This window comes from Pipistrellus hanaki, assembly GCF_964339955.1.
Source record: "Pipistrellus hanaki genome assembly, chromosome: 1".
Taxonomy (NCBI): Eukaryota; Metazoa; Chordata; class Mammalia; order Chiroptera; family Vespertilionidae; genus Pipistrellus; species Pipistrellus hanaki.
Genome location: NC_140503.1, coordinates 9429414 through 9454663, shown reverse-complemented (window position 1 = coordinate 9454663; position 25250 = coordinate 9429414). Strand labels below are relative to the sequence as shown.

Genomic DNA, 25250 nt, shown 5'->3' with positions numbered 1-25250 from the left:
CATTTATTCAATGCTTACTAAGTTCCAGACGTAGGGCAAAATGCTTTATACAGGCAATCTCATTGAATTCTGTCAACTACCCTAATTACCATGGTTTTATACACTGAGGTTAGAGTCACTGCCCTTAACTAAGAAGCCTCCCACTGATAACATAACAGCCTCAGAGGTTACCAAAGAAGGTACTGGCAGCTCCATCAAAGGCAGGCCCTGGAATTATTCTTGATTCTCTCTTTCAATCCCCAAGTCCACTTGACTTCAGGCTCAAGAATCTAGTATATCCATAACCTGACTTCTCACCACCTCCAAGGTATGACCTTGACCTGAGCTACCACCACCTGTTGCCTGAGTTATGTTGGTAGCCTCTTGCTCTGGCCCCTAACAGTCCATTCTCAACACAGAAGCCAGCGTCATCCTGCTACAGCATGTGTGGCCATGACATTACTGTGCTGAGAACCCTCCAATGGCTCCATCTCATGGACAACAGAAACCACAGCGGTCCCTGTGCAGTTCAAGGCCCCTGAGTGACCTGTCCCTGTGACCTCTCTCACTCAGCACCTCGCTCACTCCCCTGTGCATGCTGCTCCAGCCACAATGGTCTCCTTGCTGCGTTACCACCTGCCATGCCTGCTTCTGCCTCAGAGCCTCTACACCTGCTTTTCCTTTTGCCTGGAGGAGTCCAAAGGCACCCTGATCATCTAGCCCAGTGGTTGGCCAACTCATTAGTCAACAGAGCCAAATAGCAACAGTACAACGATTGAAATTTCTTTTGAGAGCCAAATTTTTTTTTTAACTTAAACTTCTTCTAACGCCACTTCTTCAACATAGACTCACCCAGGCCGTGGTACTTTGTGGAAGAGCCACACTGAAGAGGCCAAAGAGTCGCATGTGGCTCACAAGCTGAGGTTTGCCAACCACTGATCTAATAGAATGGGAGTCAGCCAGTTTTTATCTCATAGCAGCCTGCAACCCACCTGCCATTACCCCCGCGCTACAGACGGACCAACTCAGGCTCTGATGGTGTGGGCCACACAGCTCGCCGGGGCTGACCAGAGATCTGAACCCATGTCTACCTGACACCAGGGCCATGCCCAGCTGCCTTGGGTGACAGTAGAGAAATATTCCTGGGAAGCCTTTTTTGGCTTTACCCTGTCCCCAGGGGAAGGGTCTCAGCTATCGTTTCCTCATCTGCAAAGTGAGAGAGGGCTTCGGCCCAGCCCTCCGGCTCCTTCATCCCCGAGAGCCGCCACATCCCCTGCAGAGACCGCCTCTGGCCCTCAGCGGTCACAGGTTAGTACTCCTTTGGCCTCTAATTGCTCCTGTGACTGTCCCCCTAATAAAAAAGCAGGAGCATCTTCAGGGTGGGGTCCTGCCCAGCATCTGATGTGGGCGCAAGAGCAGAGCTGGGAAGCAGGAGGCAGAACAGCAGAGGGATTAGTTCAGTTAGTTCAGGAGGGGGTGGGGACAGGGAATTGTCTGGAATGACCCTGCCCACCCACTCTCAGCCCCCCCCTCCCCCCCTCCCCTTCCCTGGACTGACCCAGCTCCTCCTCAGAGTACTGGGTGTGGTCCCCCAGCGCCTTGAGCTCCGTGCTCTGCAGCAGGTAGCTCTTGAGCTGGGTCATCATGGTGCGGATCTCCTGCAGCATCTCGGTGCTGGAGGCCTGGCGCGCCATCATCTCCAGGCTGTACACTTTGTAGTCCTGCACCAGGTTGCCGAAGTACGAGGCCTTGTCCTGGGCCAGCTCCACCACCTTCTTGTACAGCTTGCGGTCGTTGGAGAGGAAGGCCTGGAAGACGCTGGTGAAGCTGGCGAGGCTCAGGCGGTGCCGCGCCTTGCCCAGGATCATGGACGGCTTCTTCCTCACGCTGGGGCTGCTGAACTGCTCCAGCTCCTCCTCCGTGCTGCTGGTCGAGTAGGAGTCTTGATCGGTGGCCGGGGTGTGCGCCCCTGTACTGTCTGAGAGGGAGGCCAGGGAGCCCTTGAACTCCGGGGGGCTCTGGCGCCGGGCGCTGGCCGGGGCTTCTGGGCTCTGGGTCCCAGCTTGGGGGGCGGGGGGGCGTTGTCCCTCTCCGGGCGGGCCAGGGCTGGGTTTCTCGGGGGCTGCCTCCTCCGTGGAGAGCTCGGCGCTCTCCAAGGGGCTCGGGAGGACTGAGGCCAGCTGCCGGGAAATCCGCTTCTTCCTAGGAGGGGGCACTGGGGGTTGCCGGATCTTCCTTGCCGACTCTGGCAGGATGCCCAGCTGGCTGGCTTGGGCCACTACTTCCTGTCCTTGCTCTGTGGTCCTCGGAGGCCCATCCCCAGGACTGTCTGAGGTCCCCTGGGGAGGCAGGGCGAGGGAGGGCGGCCGGGAAAGAGCCGGCTGGTCCCACTGGGCGGTGGTGGCCCTGTCCACCTTCTCCACCTTCGGGTCCTCCAGGGAGAGCTTCTCAGAGAGGCGGCGTCTGGGAGGAGCTGCAGGGGCGCCCTTCCTCCCCGGCCCCGGAGGGGCGGGGGCCTGCTGCAGGGGGTTGGGGGCCGCCCCTGGCTTCTTCTCTTCCTCCCGGAGGGCGCCCAGGCCCGTGGGAGGGCATGGGGGCCTCTCGCAGGCTGTCATGGGTAGCTGGCTTGGATGGTCCCGGGGGCCCAGGGCATGGGGGGCCAGGTCGGGGGCAGATGCTAGGGCTGCAGGAGGAAGGGCGTCTGGAGGTGGGGGAGAACTGGGCAGGGGGCAGGCCGGAGCTGGGGCAGGGGGTGGAAGAGGCCGGGCAGGACTGGGGGGGTGGAGAGGGGGTGCTGGGGGCGGGGGCGCTGGGCGGCGAGGGGCCCACCGAGAGGCGGGTGAGGTAGAGTCAGAGGTGGGAGGCAGCGGGCTGGAGGGGCATCTTCTCAGGGGCGGCAGGTCGGCAGGCAGGGCGCTGCCACAGTCCTCGATGAAGATGGGATTCACAAACCACAGGCGGTCATTTCCTACGGAGAGCTCAATCTCACACGCGCAGTTCTCCTGGTGGGAAGCGGGCCTGAGGCTGGTGGCGGGGGGCGCCCTTGGGGCTGGGTCTCTCGGGGGTTCCGCTGGGCTGGCAGCTGCTCGCCGGGGGTTCAGCGAGGAGTCCCAGAAGCCTGTGGAAACAAGAGAAGAAGAGGCGGTCAATCCTGGAGCCGGCCCCCTTGGGTAGGGTGGGATGGGTGGGGACGGGGCATGGGAGGGCTGGGGGGCCTCACAGCGTTGGCTTCTCTGCTCCCCGGGTTGTTTTCACCTCTTGGACTGTTTTAAACCTCTCCCACCACTTCCTGTCTCGAGAGGGGAAGCCCCGTGAGATCCTCCCCTGCGGTGCTGGGGAGCCGGGGTGGGGCCAGGCGCCCTGTGACAGGGCAGCGGCAGTTCTGTCCCTGGCTGTGAGGGCCCCCATGGAGGGCTCAGTGACGCCGGTGCAGGCCGGTGGGGACGGAGGGGCCCACAGCCGGAGTTCCTGCAGCCGGCCGGCTGGGGACTCCCGGGCAGGTGGCTGGATCTTTCTAGGCCCCCGTCTAGTCACCCCTAGAATCGGGGTGGCTGCGTGGGGCCTGTTCTCTGTGGGGAGAACACACCTATGGACTGCGGCTGGTGAGCTCAGACCTGACCTTCCGTGTGGGGAGCACCTGCCACTGCAAAACCATGGGTCTGGTCAGTCTCGGCGTTCACCAGGATGCCGCCCATCCCCCCCCCCCCCGGGGGAGGGGTGTCAGCAAACGGGGTGGTGTTCTGGCCCGTGCCTTTCTCCTGACCTAGCCCTCAGGATGCAGCCCGTGGCTGTGGCCATGAGGGCACACTTGTCCCTATCGGCATTGCTGGTCTGCACCAGGCATGTTCTGGGGAGGCGCATGGGACATCCAAACGGAAGCACACTGGGGGATCCCCAAGCTCAGAGTTTTTGACTCCTGGGTCCCAAGCCCTGCGGAGACTCTGACGAAAGCCCAGGACGCTCCACGAAGGGCACAGGCATGGTGACTAAGAACAATTCCATCGGCCTGCAGCCTCTCTGAGCCCCAGGCAGTTCCTCTTGGACCAGGGAACCCAGGTCTGGGTCTACTTGCTAATGGTAGAGATTCTGTGTGCGGGCTCCCTTGTTAAGGAGGGGCCAGGCCTCTGGACGTGCACCGGGAGCCCCTTGCTTCTGGGAAGGATTCATCAGGAAGAAAACCACCAACATAGCTTCCAGGACAGTCACAGGGCAGACCCACCCTGAGTTCTGGCGGTGAGGGCCACTGGCTCCACCCGGATCCTCTCATGGGTCCTGACCCCAGGCCTTCGGGGTCAGTCCTGATCCGTCCCGCATTACACGTGAGGAGGAGAGACCCAGACTGAGTCCAGAACCCGCCCACAGCCAGCCGGGCTGCATGGCTCAGCGGTTAAAGCATCGACCTATGAACCAGGAGGTCACAGTTTGATTCCTGGTCAGGGCACATGCCTGGGTTGCAGCTCAATTTCCAATGTGGGGTGTGCAGGAGGCAGCCGATCAATGGTTCTCCCTCATATCATGGATGTGTCTCTCTCTCTCCCCTCTCTGAAATTAATAAAAATATATTTAGAAAAAAGGAACCAGCCACGGTCCCCGGGCTGGTGAGTGAGGGAGCTGGGGTGCGGGGCGGGTCTGCAGGCCTGAAGCCTGTGAGCCCAGCCGCTCGCTGTGCGGCCTCCCTTCTTGGGAACTTGCGACACTTCCCATCTCCGCGGCTCGGCCGGCCTGAGTGAGGGGCAGACTGTACCTCAGAACTGGGGATGTGGTAAGCACACGGCAGGCTCTTGACACCGAGAGAAAGCGGGTGTCACACAAAGGCTGAGGGCGGTGTACTGCCTGAGGCGGGCACGCCCAGGGACGCAGGTGTTTGCCCCCTTGCTGGCCAGGGGACTGCAAACCCCGTCCAGGTGAGCACATCTCCGGGACAAGGGGGCTGCTGAGAGACCCCGACATGTGAGCCTGTGCATCTCTCTGAGCATGGCCGTGATTGGGAGGACCCTGGGGCTCCTGTCTCAGGATAGCAAGGTAGGTCCATCCTGCACAGATTAAAAGACAAAACAGCCCTAAACGGTTTGGCTCCGTGGATAGAGCATCGGTCTGTGGACTGAAAGGTCCCAGGTTCGATTCCGGTCAAAGGCATGTACGTTGGTTGCGGGCACATCCCCAGTAGGAGGTGTGCAGGAGGCAGCTGGTCGATGGTTCTCTCTCATTGATGTTTCTAACTCTCTCTCCCTTCTTCTCTGTTAAAAAAAAAAAAAAAAAATCAATAGAATATATTTAAAAAACAAATAAAAAACAAAACAGCACACATTTCCCAGAGCCCAAACTTGGAGCAAAGGCACAGAGCAAACTTTGGGGTTCAGGGAAATGGGCCCAGAGCCTGGGGGACTAGGAACTGCTTCCCTGCTCCTAAGACAGCCTGCTGGATGCACCCTGGCAGGGCAGAGCCAATGCCACTCTGAGCTGTGAGGGGGCTGCAGTTTAGGGGCTGGGCGCCTGCTAAGGAATGGCAGTGGCAGTGCAGGGTTTTATGTAAAAAAAAAAAAAAAGAAAGAAAGAAAAAAGGAAGTGGGTCACTTTCTTTGCAGCCTGCAGAACATCGAGAAAAAGCGGAACACGGTCATGCAAGCCAATGGTTGGCAAAGCTGAGGCATCTGTGTCTAGTGGCACAATGCCAGGCCATGGCTCAGGGCCCTGCCTCCACTGCCTCCGTGCTGCCCTGGGACTGAGGGACGTTTTGCTGGCCTGTGGCCTCCCCCGCCTTAGATGGAGAGACCTCTTGCCAGGTGTCCACTCCTATAATCCTTGGGGGAGGGGAGCCGGGGCCAGGCCAGGTGCTGGGCTGTAGGCCCCGGGGGTCAGAGGTGACGAAGGTTTCCCTCTTGGGGAGCCGGGGCCGGTGGCAGGGCAGAGAGGGCATAAGTAAATGCAGCGAAGTATTCCAGGTGCCAGGGAAGCAGCTCCAAAGTCCAGGGGTTCAGAGAAGAAATATTTGGTGGCATCCCAACCCCAAAGACGGGCGGTGGGACAGCTTGAGTGTTCAATGAGTTTTCAATAACTAGGAAAGTTCTCACATGTGACATGAAGGCAGAAGCAAGTCCCATGCCAACCCGGAGGAGCTATAGAACATATGCCTTTTCTAGACATATTTTAAGCCCCTTAAGCACACAGCAGACAAGTCAGAGAACGTCGGCAAGCTTAACCCTTACCTACCAGCGCTTTCTCTAGATTCCTTTGCTCTTAGGATCAACCGCACACAGGTAAGTGCTAAATTGCTCCCAGTGTTAGTTTTGTGGCCTCAAGGTCATTCCTTTACCGCCTGGCCTGCCCTTTCCAATGATGGCTTTTCCAAGGCCAAACTCAGAGTCCCTTGCGTCAGCTCACGAGTGAACGTCCCGTGCTATCGTGTGGCGCTGAGCCTGCAAACCAATAGCTCCCTTTCAAACACACACACGGCACCACCCGTGCCTGACCAGCAGGGCTTGCGCAGCTGTTTGGATGTTTATTACATTCTATTCATCCTGTAAAAAGTGAGTAGAAGGCCAGTGATGGGAAACACACACGCCTCATAAACGAATTCCATGCAGAGTGGCGTGGCCACTGAGATCCTCACACCATGAAAAAGGGAACTGACCCAGAGCACCCACTTCGGGAATATGTCGGAAGAAACACAAGACACTCATTGGAAAGAATACATGCACCCCTATGTGCACTGCAACATTGCTTACAACCAGGAGCCCTGCACACAAATCCGGGCACCAGTAGCTCACTGCCGCCCTCCATAGCTCTCACCTGCTGCCCCGCCCTACTGCAGCTCTCCTCACCCCCCATTCCCTCCTGGCCCCCCATCACAGCTTGCTGCCCTGCCCCCTCCTCTAGCTCTCCACCACCGGCTTGTAGCTCACTGCCCCACCCTCCTGCTGATCTGTGATCCGGTCGATACGTGGTTAGTCATTACGCTTCACAGTGTAACGGCCATTTGCATATTACATCTTTATTATGTAGGATAGGCAATATTTGGAAGCAACCCAAGTGCTCAACAATAGACGGATAGGTAGATCAAAAAGTTTTGCTACATATATACAATGGAATATTACTCGGTCATAAAAAAAAAGCATGAAATCTTACCATTTGTGACAGCATGGATGGACCTAGAGGGTATTATGCTAAGTGAAATAATTCAGTCAGAGAAAGACAAATATCACATGATTTCACTTATGTGTGGAATCTAAAGAGCAAAACAAACAAACAAACAAACCTAATAGAAACAGATGCATGGATACAGAGAGAGAACTGGTGGCTGCCAGATGGGAGGTCAGTAGGGTGACTGGGTGAAAAAGGTGAAGGGATTAAAAGGCACAGACTAGCAGTTACAAGATCGTCACGGAGATATAAAACACAGCGTAGGGAAGATACTCACTAACCTTGTAATAATTGTTATTATTACAAGTGGGTACTGGAAATATGGGGGAGGGGGGGAGGTTGTGCTTTGTAAAGTATGGTTTTCTAACCATGACTCTGCCCACCCGAAACCAATGCAAAATAATACTGCATGTCAACTGTAATTGAAAAAATAAAAACAACGTATTCCGATTGCAAGTGGGCAGGAGCCGGGAGCTAACGGGACGGGATGCTGCGTGTGGGGGCAGCTGTGCCCGCCGCACCCGCCGACCCTCCTCGCTGCTGCTGGGAGGTTCCCGTCCCTTCACTGAGTCCTGTCGTAGCTACGCCAGTGTGCTGGGGTTCAGTTCTCCGCCACAAGCGTGCTTTGCCTGGAACACTGTGTGAGGTGCCTGGGTATGTCCTGGCCCTCGGCAAACGCTGCTCTTTGCACATTTGTTATCACAGAACGCAGGTTAGGGCGGCCAGGCTAGGCCGGAACATCTCAGAGCCAAGCCCCGGCCTCTGACCGGGTGTGCCCTCACAGCTCCGGTTTCCATCCATGCAGGGGATGGACAGGACCCGGGATGCATGGAACCCGGGGATGGACGGAACCTGGGTGCGGAAAAGCCAGGAAAAGCTTTCCAATGAGCTTCGCTGTACACCCTTCAGCCCTCGGGGACGCCAGGTCTGATCAGAATCCTTTGTTTCCTCAGCTGCCGAGTCTAAGGGTTTCACGTGAATCCACTTCTCAGGGGCATGAGTGCTGACAGACGGGTCTGAACTGCCACTGGCTTCCCAGATGACAACCTCCCTCCCCCACTTCATCGCACCCGCGGTCGGTCCAGCTCTCCTCCGGAGAAGGGCTCTCCTCGTCCAGAAAGGAATGTCTCAGGGCTGCCCGCCCGAACCCCACGTGGGGCCAAGGGCTGCAGCCAAGCACCCCTCCTCTCACAGGTCACCCTCCCATCTAACTCCCCTGCCAACTGGCCCCAAACTGGCCACTGACTGCTCGTGGCGAAGACACCGAGAAGGTCATGAGGGGCGGTGGAGAGCTGGGCTGGGAGTCAGGGTGCTCATCCCAATTTGTGCATTCCCTCCCAGCCCCCCGACAAGTCTCTGAGCTCACACTAGATCTCCCGCCTCTACAGGGACACAGGGTTACCCAAGACAGTGCTAAAGATGTTGCAAGGAGAGTGTCATTCATGCCACTGTATGGACCTCAGGGACTGTGCGAATTTCAAAACTGTCACCAGGTCCACATTCAAACTTTTGGGAGGGTCAGAGGCCAAAACTAACATTATGTGGGGGTGAGATCAGTGTCTATTCCCACCAGCAGCTGAGAACCGGCCCTGAAGTTCCCGATAGGGTAAATCCGACCCTGGAGAGTTGGATAAAGAGTTAGGGGCAGCCTGGGAGAGGGGCGGGGCGGCAGCTGAACCGGCCGTGTGGCGCTGGGCACGCCAATCAAGCTCCTGTGCCTCAGTTTTCTCTGCCAGGAAGTGGGGGCTCCAATAACAGAACCCACTGTCTAGGGCTGCTTGCAGACCTGAGGAGTCGGTGCAGGCCAAGAGGTTCGGGCACAGTCAGCGCTCGTTAGAGGTCGACACCCCCAGCCTGGCGCGTTCCACTTTCTCATCGGGACCCTGAGCTTCCTGTGGCTTCGCATGCACGGCTGACCCAGGGCCCCTCAGGGCGGTGGGCTGCAGCCTGGCCTGGGAACTGGTGTGCTCTGATCCCACATGTGCCCCCAACTTCTTCTATGACCGGGTCCTGGTCCCTTGGTCATCGCTGCCCCCCCTGGCCCGGCTCTCTCCAGGCATCTGCGTGTTGTGCTGTCCTGTGTGTGGCTCAGTCTTGGTAAAGGCCTAGTGATTGGCTGCTGGTTCGTTAATGTGACCAGGTCCCTCTGCCCGGGTGTCCGAGCCCACAGAGGCGACTGGGGCCAGCACGGCGAGGCCCCGTCAGAGCGCCCGGCAAAGCCTGGCCCAGGGGAAGGCCCGTGGAGGTGAGATCTCACTGTGACGTGGAAGGGTCAGGAACACGCCTGTCTTTTCTCCTCCTTTCTTCCCTCTCCCTCTTCTTCCCCCAAAAGGCCAGAAGGGTAGGCGCAGGCTCCGTTGGTTGGGAGAGGGGTTGGGGTAAGGGGTGGGGGCAGGCCAGATGGGGGCACACGCTTTAGTCCATGATCCTGTTAGTGCTGCTCTTCCTCTGACAAGGATGGGGCTGGGACCAGGGCTGTGGCGGCGGCTGGTCCCCCTTCTTTGGCCACCGCTGAGAAGGACCTTGGCATTCGGTTTGGCCTCTCCCAGAGCCATGCCTGACCACTGGCCCTGACCAGCTCAGCCCCGCAGGCGCCCTGGAGAGCCGCTAGCAGGCACCTTTGTGAAGCCTGGCGGCTCTCCCTGCTGTCGGGCTCAGCAGCGGGCAGCGTGGGTCCGTGGGAGCCGGGACTCGGGACCTGCCTGGGTCTCAGCGGCGGGGTCACTTCTCTACACAGTGGTCAGCAGGGGCAGTCCTGGGGCCCCGTCTCATCGAGCCCCGCCACCTCCCCGGCCCTCGGGGCGGACTTACCCAGGCCCAGGTTGGCGATGGTCTTGAGGTCGGTGAAGCTGCTGGCCTCAAGGATGGCCTGCGGCAGCCTCAGTGTGAAGGGCAGTAAATCTCTGTGGAAACAAGAGGGGTCAAGGTCATGTCTGGGAGGGACCTGTGTGTCCATTCCCACCCCTCAGCCCCACAGCCAGAGCCCATAAAGGAGAAACCCCAGCAACCTTGCTGGCTGCTGGGCCTCCCAGCAGACGGGAAACTTCCCTGGGGCGGAGGGCACAGCCCCGAGGCTGACGGAGCATCCAGGCAGGTCCAGGCCCCGGGCCAGCACGATGGACCTGAGAGTGGGAGACCCCCACGGAAGTGGGGAGGGGACCCAGCTTCCCCCACTTTTCCCGCCTGGGAGCCAGGGAGCTTCCAGGGAGGCCTCTGCTCTGGGCAAAGCCAGTGACCCACCCCTTTCTGCTCCACACTGAGATGGGCAGTGAGCAAGCACACAGTCAGACATCCCCAGTGAGCACACAGTGAGGCTTCTCCAGTGAGTGCACAGTCAGACATCCCCAGTGAGCACACAGTGAGGCTTCTCCAGTGAGCGCACAGTCAGACATCCCCAGTGAGCACACAGTGAGGCTTCTCCAGTGAGCGCACAGTCAGACATCCCCAGTGAGCACACAGTGAGGCTTCTCCAGTGAGCGCACAGTCAGACATCCCCTATGAACGCACAGTCAGGCTTCCCCAGTGAGCGCAGTCAGACATCCCTGACAGCGCATAGTCAGACAGCTCAATCTGCTGCCTTTGGTCTGAATGGGGAAGTACTCAGGGGTCTCCCCAGAGACCTCCTGGCAGGGACTCAGACACTCTTCCCTTTACTGTGCAGACAGGGAAACTGAGGCCCAGAGAGGAAAACGAATATGTCCGGGCCGTACAACAGGTTGAAGGCAGAGTGAGGTAAGCCCTGGGCTTCCTGAGTTCTAGCCCAGGGCTGTTTCAAGGGGCCGGGACGGGGAGGAGCCCCAGGATAATGGTCCCAATTCTACATCTCAGCCCGGCATTCCAGGCCCATCACAGTCTGACCCTGAGCTCCCCCTCCCCCCTTTCCAGCTCTATCCACCTTCTCCCCAAACCCCAATTCCAACCCTATGGGTAGGCATTAATACCTTTGTGTTAAATAACTGATTTGGCATTGAACCCCCTAGGGCAGCTACTAAAAATGCATATTCCAGATCCACGCCCAGGGGTGCCCAGGGCCAGGTCTGGGGGTGGGCCAGGAACCACATTTTGAACAGCTCTCAAGGGGATCCTGAAGGACACCGCCTTGGGTGCGAACCACGTCCCCCAAAGCAAGGGTGATCAATAAAAACAAAAATCCAGACACGTATGTATGTCCGAGCTTCCTCATTAACGACTAAGACTGCTGAAAAGCTTTCATGAAGAGAAAATGTCAAAGTGAGATTTTTAGAACAAGTGTCCTAACCTTCCCCCGCCCCTGACACACACACACTCTGGGGGTCAGCTTGCACCTCCTAGGGCCCCAACGCCCCTCCCTGGAGGCCGCTGTTCTAGCTGATGCTTTTCAAACTTGTTGGATTATGACTGTCAGCAAGAAACACATCTGGCATCATGGTGCAGTGGGTACACACACACACACATACACACACACACACCTAAAATAGGTGTAGCACGAGACAGTCCAGCCACATGAGACACATACATGCTGGTCTTTTCTAGTCTAGTTTAATTTTTCATTAAAAAAAGAGCCAGTTGTGCCCTGGCCGATGTGGCTCAGTTGATTGAGCTTTGCAGGTCAGGACACATGCCCAGATTGGGGGCTTGATCCCCAGTAGGGGGCATGTGGGAGGTGGACGATCAATGTTTCTCACATCAATGTCTCTCTCTCTCTCTCTCTCATCAATAAAAACATATATATTTTTAAAAGAGCCAGTCATGATCTACTCAATTGATTTGACGACCCCTCTGGGTATCTTCTGACATCACCAACCAATCCACCCACACCGGCTGGTGGGGTGGGGGGGTGGGGGCTGGGGGAGGTGTCCCCCAAGGTAATGCAGTCTGACACCATCTGCCTGGAATTAGTGCAGACCCCGTTAGGGTGCCCTCTGTGAATCCCAGGCTACCTGGACTTCTGACCGGCTAGAAACCAGGGGCTCCCAAGACCCCGTCCTCAGGCTCGACAATTTGCTGGGATGGCTCTCAGAACTCAGGGAAACACTTTACTTATATGTCTACCGGTTTATTATAAAGCAAGAGCCCCACGGAAGAGATGCACCGCCAAGGGGTGGGGGAGGGGCAGGGAACGTCCACACCTCCCTAGACCCAATGCCATCCCTGCACCTGCGTGTCCACCTGGGAGGTGGGGGGCGGGGCTGAAAGACTAGCTAGGGCCCCTCAGATAAGCTCAGCAGTGGGGGGCTCATCCTGAACAATGAAAGCCACCCCACCATCAGGAAGCCCCGAGGCTTTAGGAGCCTTGCCAGGGAGCTGACAGAGACCACGCCTTTCTGCTCTCTTACCACCCCCCCCCCCACCCCCGCCTCCATCTGTGGTCCCGGATGGAAAAGCCCCACACGCCATGTCTGTTATCGCACTAACTCCTTGGCACAGGCTGGTTTCTCCCCCACACCCCTGAGGAGCTGGGCACCTCCAGAGGTCCTGGAACATTTGGGGGTGACCTGGGGAGCACTTCTAAGATGTCAGGCCCGACCTGGGAGAACAACTTCTGAACCCCTTTGATGCCCACGGCACCCTGAGACCCACCTCCCCACACATGCCGGGTGACGTGTGGTTTTGAAAGGCGACCACTAACTATAGAGGGAAGAGCATGAGTTCATTTTGGTGACTTTTTTTTTTTTTTTTTTTTTTTTTTTTTTTTAAGAGAGAGAGAGAAAGACAGAAAAAAGCCAGCTGAACTTTTAGCATCTGCGGGCCCAGCTCGAACCCTAGCTGCGTTCCCTGCGGGGTGTCCTTTCCATTTCCCCAGTGACGGTGGGGGCATGATGTCTGCTAATGGGGTCGTTTTGTGAAGCCAACGAGCTGGGGTGTAGGGGCCACCCAGCCCCGGCCGGACCTAGAGGCAGCGGCTGTGGGCTGTGTTCCCTCCTCCTCTGGGGAGCGCAGGCCACGGGCACCGCTCAGGGCCTCGCCCCGCTCACCGGGCGGCTCCTGGCTGAGGGGGCAAGGCCCAGCTCCAGGCAGTGATCACAGCTCTTTCCTCAAAGGCAGAGGGGCCCGCTGGCCCCCTCCTCCAGCTGGCAGGAAGATGGCAGCTTAGTCACAGCCCCTGGCATCTGGACACCTCCTCCAGAGGGCAGGCCCAGGGGCTCCTCCCTTCCTTCCTCATTTCTCTTCGCTGCACCCTCTTCACGCGGCTCCAGAGGCCTGGTCCGGGCGGGCAGAGGACCAGACCTCCCGGGCCCTGGAGCAAGGGTGTCGCACTTGTGGTGCATGTCCCGACGTCCCGCCGGCAGCGCGTCTGACATGCTTGCTAAGGGCTCAGCCGAGACCTTCCGTGTAGTAACTGCTTCAGAGACGGTTAACTGTGTTCACCCTCCGGCTGCTCAGGATAGGAGCCCCAGCATCTCCCCCGCAGCCCCTGCTCCCACCCCCTCCCTCTAGGGCAGAGGTTCTCAGCCTTTCTAATGCCGACCCTTTAATACAGCTCCTCATGTGGTGGTGACCCCCAACCATAAAATTATTTTCGCTGCTACTTCATAACTGTAATTTTGCTACTGTTATGAAAAATAGAACCGCTAGCAGAGTCGCCTAAGGCCATCAGAAAACACAGATATTTACATTATGATTCATAACAGTAGCAAAATTGGAAAAAAAGAAAGAGAAAGAGAAACATTGATATGAAAGAGAGAAAGAGAAACATTGATATGAAACATTGATATGTATTGACTGCCTCTCACACATGCCCAACTGGGGGGCTGGGAATCAAACTTGCAACCCAGGTACGTGCCCTTGACTGGGAATCGGTGCGTGGACCAATGCTCTAACCACTGAGCCCCCAACCAGGGCGCTTTATCCATCTTGAATCTCCCCTCTGCCATTTAACAGCGGTGTGACCTTGAGCAAGTGACTTCCCCCAGTCTTAGTTTTCTCATGTATAAAATGGGAACTACAAGAGCACTAGCCTCGTGTAATTGTTGGCGAGATTGAGAAGGGTAATGGTTGTCAGAGCTCAGTGCTGGGCACCAGGAAAGAGCTCAGCGGGCAGCAGCTCTTTGCAACTGTTCTCACCAGCACCAGCTTTTCTGCCGATCGGGGCCCGGGGCGTCCTGGCAGGTGGCAGGTGGCAGGTGGAGGTGGTGTTCTGGCTGAGTGCGGTTTTCACCAGCGAGAACGGTGTCTTTGAAGGAGGGAGAAGTGGGCCTGGAGCCCCGGACCCCGAGACTCCTATCCAGCCTCCAGCCAGTTTTAGTCAAGACACTGGAGCGTAAGCCAGCGGCTTCTGACACCAACATGTATTTTTAAATCCCTGTTGACCTGCCACCAGTTCTGAACAAATAGAGCAGCTCTGAGGGCGGTTACCAGACACCCGCTCCACCCAGCAGCTGCTCAACAATCACAAGCTCCCTCCCACGGAGGGCACCAGCCCTTCCTGCCGCCCCTACAGGAAGCTCTTCTTCTAACCCTCACGGGTGCACCAGGTCCCCACAGGACCCCAGGCTGCCCCGGATGCTAAGGTCATAGGCAGTGAGGCGGGGAGCAGGTGGTGGTGAGGAGGGGTCCTTACTGGCAGATCTCAGAAAGCACCACCCTCCAGGGTTCCCAGGGAGCAGCCAGGGACTGCGCCCCTCCTCTGCATCCTGGGGGCTGCCCCCTTCCCTCTGGGGGCTTCTCTGGGACTCCCCGCCCCCTCCCACCGTGGCGTGGTCATCTGTCGCCACAGGACGCCCTCCCCTGGGGCCAGGCGTACTCACCTACTGACACAGTAGAACGCGATCAGTCTGAAGATGTCCTCAAACACAAGAACTGAGCCTTCCAGGTACAATACTGAGGAGAGAGCACAGAGGCCCGGATGAGTGTCCCCGTCAGAGGGAGGGAGGGTCCCTGAGGGTGGGGCGGTGTCTTTCGAGTTCATTATTGGAAGGCCTGGCCTGCGGCGGCCACGTGTCCATCAGCTGCCCTGGGGACCACAGGGGGTGAGAAACAAACTTCTATGGCAGCGATGTCCAGCCTTTCTCATCTCCCGGCACAGAGGCTAATTACAAAAATTCTGCAGCGCACCGGAAGTGTCTATTTTTGGCCTATCCGGAAAAACAAAAGGTATGCGATGGGTTCCTTCGCACCAGACGGCTATTGTTGTATTGGCTGCTGTCATTTTTTTTGATTTGTCAGTCTAGGGGGGAAAGGAGTCGGTGCCCCTGACTACACAGTCAGGTGTTGCATGGTTTAAACATTCTGGCAGCGCCGGCTGAGAATCACTGTTCTGTCGGGTTAATCCACTGAGGTTTGGGTGGTGACTATGTGAACGAACACACATCATTTTGGGCACAAAAACACACAAGCCTCCAGAATAAAAGCAGAGTGAAATGTTTAACTCCACGGTTGGCAAACTGTAGCTCGTGAGCCACATGGGGCTCTTTGGCCCCTTGAGTGTGGCTCTTCCACAAAATACCACGGCCTAGGCGCGTCTATTTTGAAGAAGTGGCGTTAGAAGAAGTTCAAGTTGAAAAAATGTGGCTCTTAAAAGAAATGTCAACGTTTTGTCCTGTCGATATTTGGCTCTGCTGACTAACAGTTTGCCGACCACCAGTTTAACTGATCAGGGTCATCTCAACGTGGCAATTCTGAGGGCTGTGGGGACGGCGGGAGAAGGCCGTCCGGTTCTGTGTTGGCCGCGGGGAGGACCATCGGTCCGGGGCGCTGACCTGGGGCCCCCGGCCCTCCACCCAAGAGGACCTGGCCGGACCTCACTTGCCTCGCCTGCATGGCAACCCCAGGGCGAGGCTGACCCTGATGTTTCCCAACTCTGACAGGGAGAGGGACCAAGGCATTTGCCCAAGCTCCCACCCTGAGGTGCGGGGGGAAGGGGGGTTCTTTGGAGAGACGGGGTGCCAGGATGTGGCACCAGTGCCCAGAGCTAGGGGTGCATTGACCAGAGGATGTGGCACAGCGCCACACCCTGTTTTGGCCGTGGGCAAGGGCCCAGGACGCTGAGTGAGCTGCTCTCCAGGGCTCCTGGCGCCCTCCTCACCCAAGACCCCTGACTCTGACTCAGGACTCATTTGCCCATCAGAGGAGCTCCCCGTGCTGGGGACCCCCCACTGCACTTTCTTGGGCATCAGAAGGGCAGAGAGACATGTGTGCATCAACCCTCAGTTCCAGTTTCCTGAGGGCCTTCTAGCAGCTGTGTGATGGAGGGAAGGCAGGTCCCAGTCCCAGGCCGGGCTCTGACCCTGGGCTCTTCCCCTCCTAGCACTGCAGTTCTTCCACCTTCTGACCAGAACCCCCCCCCCCCCACCTCCCCCCATGCATCCAGGTGACACCGGCCGGCCGGCCTGTTTCCATAGCCTAGGACAGCATGCCTTGCACTGGTGGTCTGCGGGGTGGTTATAGGTGACACGTGGATCAACAGCTTTAATAGCTTTACTTTTACATTTGCCTTCTTTCCATGTTCTACATGTTATCATCTATTTATGGCAAAGAGGTCCTGGTTTCCCATCAGGACAGATATGAGAAGTTTAAGGGGAGTTTAGAGAAAAACATTCAGCAGGTGATAGCATGGGAGGTTCTCTGAAGGCGCCTACAGTCTGAGGAGCGCTCCATGGAGCCTGCACCATGAAGTACTAGTGGTGGGGCGGCCCACAGCGCCACCTGGTGCTGGCATTTGGTACATCGCCTACTCTCCTCAGCACGGGCCAAGGGAGCCCGGGTCCCAAGACCTGCAGCCCTAAGAGCTAGAGACCATTCCACCTGCAAAAGGAGACCAGGAAGCAGGAGCCCCTCCAGTGAGAGATGTTTCTCTCTCATTGACGTTTCTAGCTCTCTATCTTTCTAGCTCTCTATCTCTCTCCCTTCCTCTCTGTAAAAAATCAATCAAATATATTTTAAAAAAGAAAGAAAGAAAACCCTCCTCCTACATGGGACGTGCTCAACCATGAGCAGCTCTCCTTCTCTGTGGGGACCTGGTCTGACCTCGGCTGACACAGACGGAGCCTTTGAGATGAAGCAGGCACTCCCGCTGGGCCTGCTGGCACTTGCCACAAAGCCGTACTTCTTTCGACGTCATTTACCGATCATTTACCGATTTTCTGGGATTTTTATACCGATCATCTGCGTGCTGGCCGGGTCCTCCAGGGCAGGGACCAGGGCTCACTCACTTTTGTCAGGAGGACAGAGCTCAGTTCTAGCCATAGCACCAGTCACCTTCCTACCGTTAAAACAGTCGAGTTTTACAATCACAAGCCAGAGTCAAGGCTCTTGTTTGTTCCTTGTGAGCTCTTCTGCCCCCACCCCAGCCAGCTGTCCACGTCTGCCCCCGCCCCTCCCCCCCAACCCCCGAAGAGGGCCTCCCTCAGCATCCAGCAGAGCCACCTGAAATGGGTAAACTGAAGGTACAAGACAGGAATATGTCTCAATAGAGCCATTATTAAACAGAGGAAAAATGCTTGCCGAGAGGACAATTTCACTGCCTGTATTAAGGTTTTCTGGGATTTTTATAAAGAGCATCTATGAGTTCTGTAAGCAGAGAAACTGTCAAGCTTCTCTACATGTTTCTCTAGTTTTCTACCGTTCTCTGAAAACGTGTCTCTAAAGCTGACTGGCTTCCAGTGTCCTCTAGCTCCTGTCGCTATAGGACCGCTCACAGCCCTGCAGGGCACAGCCGACAGGCCCCCATCCACCCACCATGTCACCCCTTAACCCACACCCCGCCCTCAAGCCAGCTTCTAAAGAGCCTTGGGAGCGTCCAGCGCCCACTCTGCCCTTGGCAGCAGTTCACGCAGGGACCCGGCCAGCGGCTCCTCCCAGGAAAGATGCCAGTGCCAGCGGTGACCTGTGAAAAGCTCGGGCAGCAGCCCCTCCACTGCGTGCAGTCTCCAGGGTCCCTCAGCAGAAACCTTGGTGGGAACACCCAGACCCTCTTTCAAAGGGGGAGTAGAGAGAATGGGTACCAGCCAGCAGCATCCGGCATGTCCCAAGGTGACCACAGGTGACAACAACAGAACTCTGCCTCCACTCAGAGAAAAGGAAACCTTTCACCCATGACTGAGTGGGGACAAGGTCCAGATGCCAGGCCACACACGCCGGAATGGCTCCCAGCATTCACAACCCCAGTGTCAGAATGAGATATCCACAGCCTGACTGGCGTGGCTCGGTGGCTGAGTGTTGACCTACGAACCAGGAGGACATGGTTCAATTCTTGGTCAGGGCACGTGCCTGGATTATGGGCTGGGTCCCCGGTGGGGGTGGGGAGCGTGCAGAAGACAGCCCATAGATGATTCTCATCGATGATGTTTTCTATCTCTCTCTACCTCTCCCTTTCTCTCAGAAATCAATAAAGATATTTTTTAATATTTTAATTTTAATTTAATTTTATTTTAATTTTTTAAATATATTTTATTGATTTTTCACAGAGAGGAAGAGAGAGGGATAGAGAATTAGAAACATCGATGAGAGAGAATCATCGATCAGTTGCCTCCTGCACTCCCCCTACTGGGGATGTGCCTGCAACTAAGGTACATGCCCTTGACCGGAATCGAACCCGGGACCTTCCAGTCTGCAGGCCGACACTCTATCCACTGAGCCAAAAACGGTTTCGGCTGATATATTTTTTAAAAAAAGAGATATCCACAAAGAATGGAAAGCTAGTAGATCTTTAAAAAAAAAAATTCCACTTAATCACTCAATCATCCAAATGAACTGCCAAGGAGAGGGGCTGTGTGTGTATTTTCTGTTCTTCATGGTTACCCAGACCCAGGCATGGTGCTTAGCATGTTGCCGGCTCTCCAATGCTTATTTAGTGATTTATTTAGAAAGCGTTTAATTTGAAAATACTTAGAAGAGTCATAAGAAGTTCCAGAGATGCACAGGAATGGCCTGGGCACCCTTCACCTAATTTTACATGGGTGCGTGTGTGTGTGTGTGTGCGTGTGCGTGTTTGTACCATACTATGAATTGTATCCCGTGTGTAGCTGTCTGTAATCACCACCACAATCAAGATCTGTCACTGCACCATCCCTGCAGGGCTCCCTGTGCTCCCCCCTTAGAGCCACAGCCACTCTTCCGCTCACCCCTGACCCCTGGCAACCCCACCAATCTGTTCTCCATCTCTTCGGTGACGTTACTTCACGAATGTCTTATAAGTGGAGTCACACAGTATCCAGCTTTGACACTGGCTTGCTTCACTCAGCATGATTTCCTCGAGGGTCAGCCAGGCCGCTGGCCAAGCCAATCGCCCGTTCCTCTTTAGTGCTGAGTCAGCATCCATGGTTTGGATGGAGCATTCTTTGCTTGACTAGTCACCGCTGAAGGATATCGGGGGAGTGTCCAGTTTTGAGTGATTATGCACAAAGCCACTATGGACACTTGTGTACAAGTTTCTGCATGAAAATATGCCTTCTGGGCGGCAGCTGTGATACTGTCAATAATAAAAACATATATATGAAAAAAGAAAATATACTTTCCTTTCTCTGGGATCTATGCCCAGGAGTGCTATTGCTGGGTCATACGGTATGTCCATCAAAGGAACTGCCAGACTGCTTTCCTGAGTGGCCAGCAATGCAGGCAGGGTCCAGTGTCTCTCCGTGCCTGCCAATTTGTTGTCGCTGTTCCTTATTGTAGCCATTCCAGGAGGTGTAGAGTGACATCTCAAGATGGTTTTGATTTGCATTTCTCTAATTTAGATTTTGGGAAGATGTTGACCATCTTTTCATGTGTTTATTTGTTATCTGAATATCTATCCTCTTTGGTGAAATGTCTCTATTATCGTTTGCCAATTTTCTAATTGGGTATTTTTTTTAGCGTTGATGTTTTTTAAAATCACTTCATTAAGATGTTCACATACCATACAATTCACCACTTTAAAGTGCACAATCAATGGTCTTACCATATTCACAGAGTTGTGCAACCATCACCACAATCAATTGCAGAACATTTTCACCATCCCAATGTGTGTGTGTGCCCTCGACTTAGTCATTTTATTGATCTTTTTGTGCTTCAATTTTCTCATCTTTAAATGGGGACAATAGTATTTTCATCATAGGTTGTTGTTGAGGCAAATTAATGGAAAGCATGTAACCTAGCATACGCTGTATCCACTTTTTGACCACGACAAGGCAGTAGTGGTCAAAAAGTGGATGAAATCTGTATATAAGTTTTTATGTGAACATACGTTTTCATTTCTCTTGGATATATATATTAGAAGTGGAATTTCTGGGTCATCTGGTAACTACATTTAAGAAACGACCAAACTGGAGGACCACAACAGCATGAAAATGGAAAAGAACCAGTTGGAAATGAGGGATACACTAACTGAAATAAAGAATAATTTACAGGTAATCAGCAGTAGAATAGGTGAAGCCGAGAATCAAATAATCAAATTGGAATATGTGGAAGCAAAAACACCCAAACATAGAACACACACACACACACACACACACACACACACACACACACAAGGGAGTGAGAGGATAGTGTAAGGAGCCTCTGAGACAACTTCAAATGAACCAAATGAACCAACATTCACTTCATGAGAGTGCTGGAAGGAGGAAAGAGAGAGCAAGACATTGAAAACCTATTTGAAAATATTATGACAAAAAACTTCCCTAGCTTGGTGAAGGACTCAGACATACAAGTCCAGGAAACACAAAGAATCCCAAACAAGATGAATCCAAAGAGGCCCACACCAAGACACATTACAATTAAAATGCAAAAGGTGGAAGACAAAGATAGAACCTTAAAAGCAGCAAGAGAAAAGTAGTTTGCTGCCTATAAGGGAATGTCCATAGGACTGTCAGCTGATTTCTCAAAAGAATCTTTGCAGGCCAGAAGGGAGTGGCAAGAAATATTCCAAGTGGTGCAAAAGCAAGGACCTACAATCAAGATTACTCTATCCTGCAAAGCTATCATTTAGAAATGATGGTCCAAAATAGACCAAAGGAAAAAAAAAAGCTGAAAGAGTTCATCACTACCAATCCAGTATCACATGAAATGTCAAAGGGTCTTCTTTAAGAAGAAGATAAAAATATGAACACTAAAATGCCAATAAATACATATGTATCAACAATTGAATTTAAAACACAAAAAGAACAAGCGGAACAGAAACAGACTCATAGATACAGAGAACTTTTCGTTGGTTGGCGGGTGGGAGGGGCGTTGGGGAGATATATAAGAAAGGTGAAGGGATTAAGAAGTATAAATTGGTTGTTACAGAATAGTCATGGTGTGTAAAGCCCAGCATGGGAACATAGTCAACACTATTCTAATAACTAGGTGTGGTGCTGGATGGGTGTGGGATTTATTGGGGTTATCACTTAGTAAGTTATGCAATGTCTGGTCACTGGGGTGTTCACCTGAAACTATTATAATGATGTATGTAAACTGTAATAGAAAATAAAAAATAATTAAATTTACAACCCCCCCAACTACCAATTACTAAACTGTTTTCAAAGTTACTATTCACTTTATGTTTCCACAAGCAATGTATGAGGGTTCCAACCCCTCCACATCCTTGTCAACACTTGTCTGTTCTAGTGCAGCCTTCCTAGTGGGCGTGAGGTGACATCTCTCGGTGGTTTTGATCTGCATTTGCCTAATTATTAGTGATGTTGAATGTCTTTGCATGTGCTAACAGGCCATTTGTGTATAGTCTTTGGAAATAAGTTTATTCAGATCCTTTCCCCATTTTAAATTGGGATACCTGTCTTTAATGTTGAGTTTTGAGAGTTTTTTTCTAATACAAGGCCTTTGTCGGTTGTGTGATTTGCAAATATTTTCTCCCAGTCTGTAATTTGCCTTTTCATAAGGTCTTTCAAACATCTATTTTTGCAAATGAAAAAAAAAGAAAAAAAAAAAAGAAAAAAAAGAAAGGCCCTGGCTAGGTGGCTGGATCGGTTGGAGTGTCATTCTATACACCAAAAAGTTGCAGGTTCGATTCCCATCAGGGCACATACCTAGATTGTGGGTTCAATCCCTGGATGGGGCACATATGGGAGGCAACCAATCAATGTTTCTTTCTTTTTTTTCTAATCCTCACCCGAGGATATTTTCCTATCGATTTTTAGAGAGAGTGGAAGGGAAGGGGAGAAACATTGATGTGACAGAGACACATGGATTGGTTGCTGCATGCATGCACCCTGACTATAGCAAGGGATCACAAGCTTGCAACCAAGGTATCATGCCCTTGACTGGAATTGAACCCAGGACCCTTCAGTTCACAGGCCAACACTCTAGCCATTGAGCCAAACCAGCAAGGCAGCCTGGTTTCTTACAATGTAATGATGTTTCTTACATTGAAGTTTCTCCCTCTCTCAAATCAATAAAAGCATATTTTTAGGTGCGGGTTAAAAAAATAAAAGAAGAAGGAGGAAAATGATGATTGCTGTCCAAGTTTGTTTGCAAAATAGTAAGCATCAACTGGTGGTGTATAACTGATTCCATAGGGGTATCTCCAACCTGTTATAATGAACAGCCAACTCTGACTTGTAGTTGGCAACGTCTATGGTTATAATTACTGCTTAACGAGCCTTTAACCAGCTACTACCATAATCTAGGCCAAAGTCCCTCTGCAATCTCGACACTGCTAATTCCCTTTCCAGACACTTTCTTCACGGACGGTGAAAAGGTAAAGCTGAGACAAGCCTGGTTTTCATGACCACAAGCTCCCAGGGACCGAGGCGAGTGAGTCTGACAAACGAAAACCCTTTCACATCATGTTCACGCTGAGCAGAGAATGGGCCAGGCTCATCTTCGAGGAAATGAAGGATGGATGTTCGTTCCCCTGAGCCTGACCCTCGGCTTCGAGGAGGAACAGATTCACACAGAAACGTGGAATGAGGCCACACCTTGCCAAGGGTCACTAAGATGGCCACGGGAACGTGGACTGAGAAACGTGAGCCCCGTCGTTCCTGTTAGCAGATGGCCTTGTCACCCCAGAGATCAAACACGGCAGTGGTTCACACATTCCCAGTTCTGAGCCCCCTAGGCACGGCTGGGTCAGAGTTACTCCTCAGCTAAAACGTTTTCATTGTATTATCATCACTGACAAATATGGACCATGTTCATGGTCTGTAGGAAGAAAGGGGAAGGGACATAGAAAGTGAGAGGAAGCCGCGCAGTTTGAAGGGTGACAGGGAAGTTGCCAACAGCCTGAGCACAGGACTAGCTGAACTCCCTCCTGAGGGCCAGAGATTCAAACAGCTGGCTCACTCGCTTTTAAAAATATATATTTTTATTGCTTTCAGAGAGGAAGGAAGAGAGAGAGAGAGAGAGAAAGAGAGAGAGAGAGAGAGAGAGAGAGAGAGAGAGAGAGAGAGAGAGAGAGAGAGAGAGAGAGAGAGAGAAACATCAATGATGAGAGGGAATCAGTGACTGGTTGCCTCCATCACGTCCCCTACTAGGGATGGAGCCTGCAACCTGGGTATGTGCCCTGCCCGTGAATTGAACTGTGACCTCATAGGTCAATGCTCAACCACTGAGCCACCCCGGCTGGGCCTGCTCACACTCTTTTCATGATGGAAAATTTGCATGGTTGGGGCGGGAGAGGCAGGGATTGATTTCATCTAAGAGGAAACCTGGCATGTAACGAGGTCCCAACGTGCCCCTTTACGGGCTGAGCATTGGGCGGGTGAGAATTGCCCCAGGAGGAAAGTGTCTCCAGAGGGTCCCAGGAAGGACCACATGTGGGCAGTCAGAGGGCTCCCCACCTGGCTGGCGGGGGGTGGGGCGGGGACTTGGGGGGCCCCGGGAGGGGCCCTGAGCCAAAGCCTCATGGGACACTGCCGAGCGCACCTCCCTGAAACCTGGCACCCAGGATGGGTGGGAAGCCTGAGCCTACTGGATTCCGATCCGCCTTTGTACAAGGGGCACTGGCTGCCCAGGCTGGGTCCCTGCCAGGAGATGCCAGGAGTGCAGACAAGAGGCCAGGGTGTGGTGCCCAGCTGGGAGCAGGAGGGAGGGACCCCTGCAGACAGGAGACAGGCAGGGCCAGACCCGCTTGGAAGGTCACAGTGGCCTTTTTCTCCGCAGGACCCACTGCTGCCCGGCAACACCACAGTTGCCATGGGAACTACACCTGGACAGTCTGTGGCTGGGATGGAGAAAGACTGTGTCTACTACCAGCAGGCCTCTCCGAAGGCCCCGCTTTCTGTAACAGGTGAAAACTACTCCCACTGTTCCCCGAGGAAAAGTGAGGACACCAGCAGTCCCTCCGAAGCCCAGCACCCTGTGGTTCCAGCCTCCCCTGCACCCCACCCCTGGCTCTCACCTGCTCGGCGATGCTGCTGCAGCCACCGCCCCACCCATAGGGCGGGAGCACGCACCCTCCTGCCCGGAGGAGGTGCTGCTAGACTCGGGTTTCTTCAGCCATCCCTGGCTCCCACAGTGCCAGGAGAAGCGAGAAACCCACTGACCCCACGCGGGCAGCAGGTCTCCTGTGTCCTCTGGGCAGATGTGCTGCCCAACCACACAGGGACGGGCAAACGGACTTGTTCCTGCTCCGGGCCAAGCCCAAGCCTGGCCGGGACTGACCAGGCCAGCTGCCGGCTCCGCCCATCACACTCCCTGAGATCAAGGACCTGGACTCTGACCCCTGCTTCCTCCACCTGCTGGTGAGGCTAAGGCAGGGGTCTTCAAACTACGGTCCGCGGGCCACATGCGGCCCGCAGAGGAGTCTGATCCGGCCCGCCAGGTTTTTTGGGCAGTGAGCGCAGCCGAGGTGTTACAGTAGGAATTAGTAGTTCATATAGTCCGGCCCTCCAGCTCTCTGAGGGACCGTGATCTGGCCCCCACTTTAAAAAGTTTGAGGACCCCTGGGCTAAGGGAACCGAGGCCCTCCGGACCCCCCAACTCCTCCTGCAGAGGCTCTGAGTGAGAAGATAACGGAGGTCTGGAAGGGCTGGGGTGGCAGGCGGGGAGTAAAGGGCAGGGGGCGAGTTAGGGTTCAGGGAGCAGCGGGGAGAGAAGGCCGATTTGAAAATGTGCTGGAATCAGCTCCCCCTCTCTCCCCTGGGCTGTCACTGACTGACAGGCCAGGTGGGCACCTTGGCCTCTGCCTCACGGGCTGGCCCTGGAGCCCCTCACTGTGCTTACCAGCCTGCCCGAGCCTATTTCTGTAAAGACCCACACCCCCTCCAGCCCTGAAGTGTCGCCCCCCTGCCCGTCTC

At 54.5% G+C, this 25250-nt stretch overlaps 1 protein-coding gene across 2 annotated transcripts in view; it reads right to left on the bottom strand.

Annotated features, from left to right (window-relative positions):
- The window catches only part of RIN3 (Ras and Rab interactor 3), a 105646-nt gene that overhangs the window by 23557 nt on the left and 56839 nt on the right, over positions 1 to 25250 (bottom strand). For both annotated transcript variants that reach the window (XM_084883831.1, XM_084883830.1), the window contains exons 4-6: positions 14847 to 14919; positions 9931 to 10022; positions 1538 to 3097 (exon numbers count right to left, since the gene is read on the bottom strand). In XM_084883831.1, coding sequence (XP_084739957.1) covers positions 1538 to 3097; positions 9931 to 10022; positions 14847 to 14919 — 1725 coding nt within the window. The remainder of the gene's footprint in view (positions 1 to 1537; positions 3098 to 9930; positions 10023 to 14846; positions 14920 to 25250) is intronic.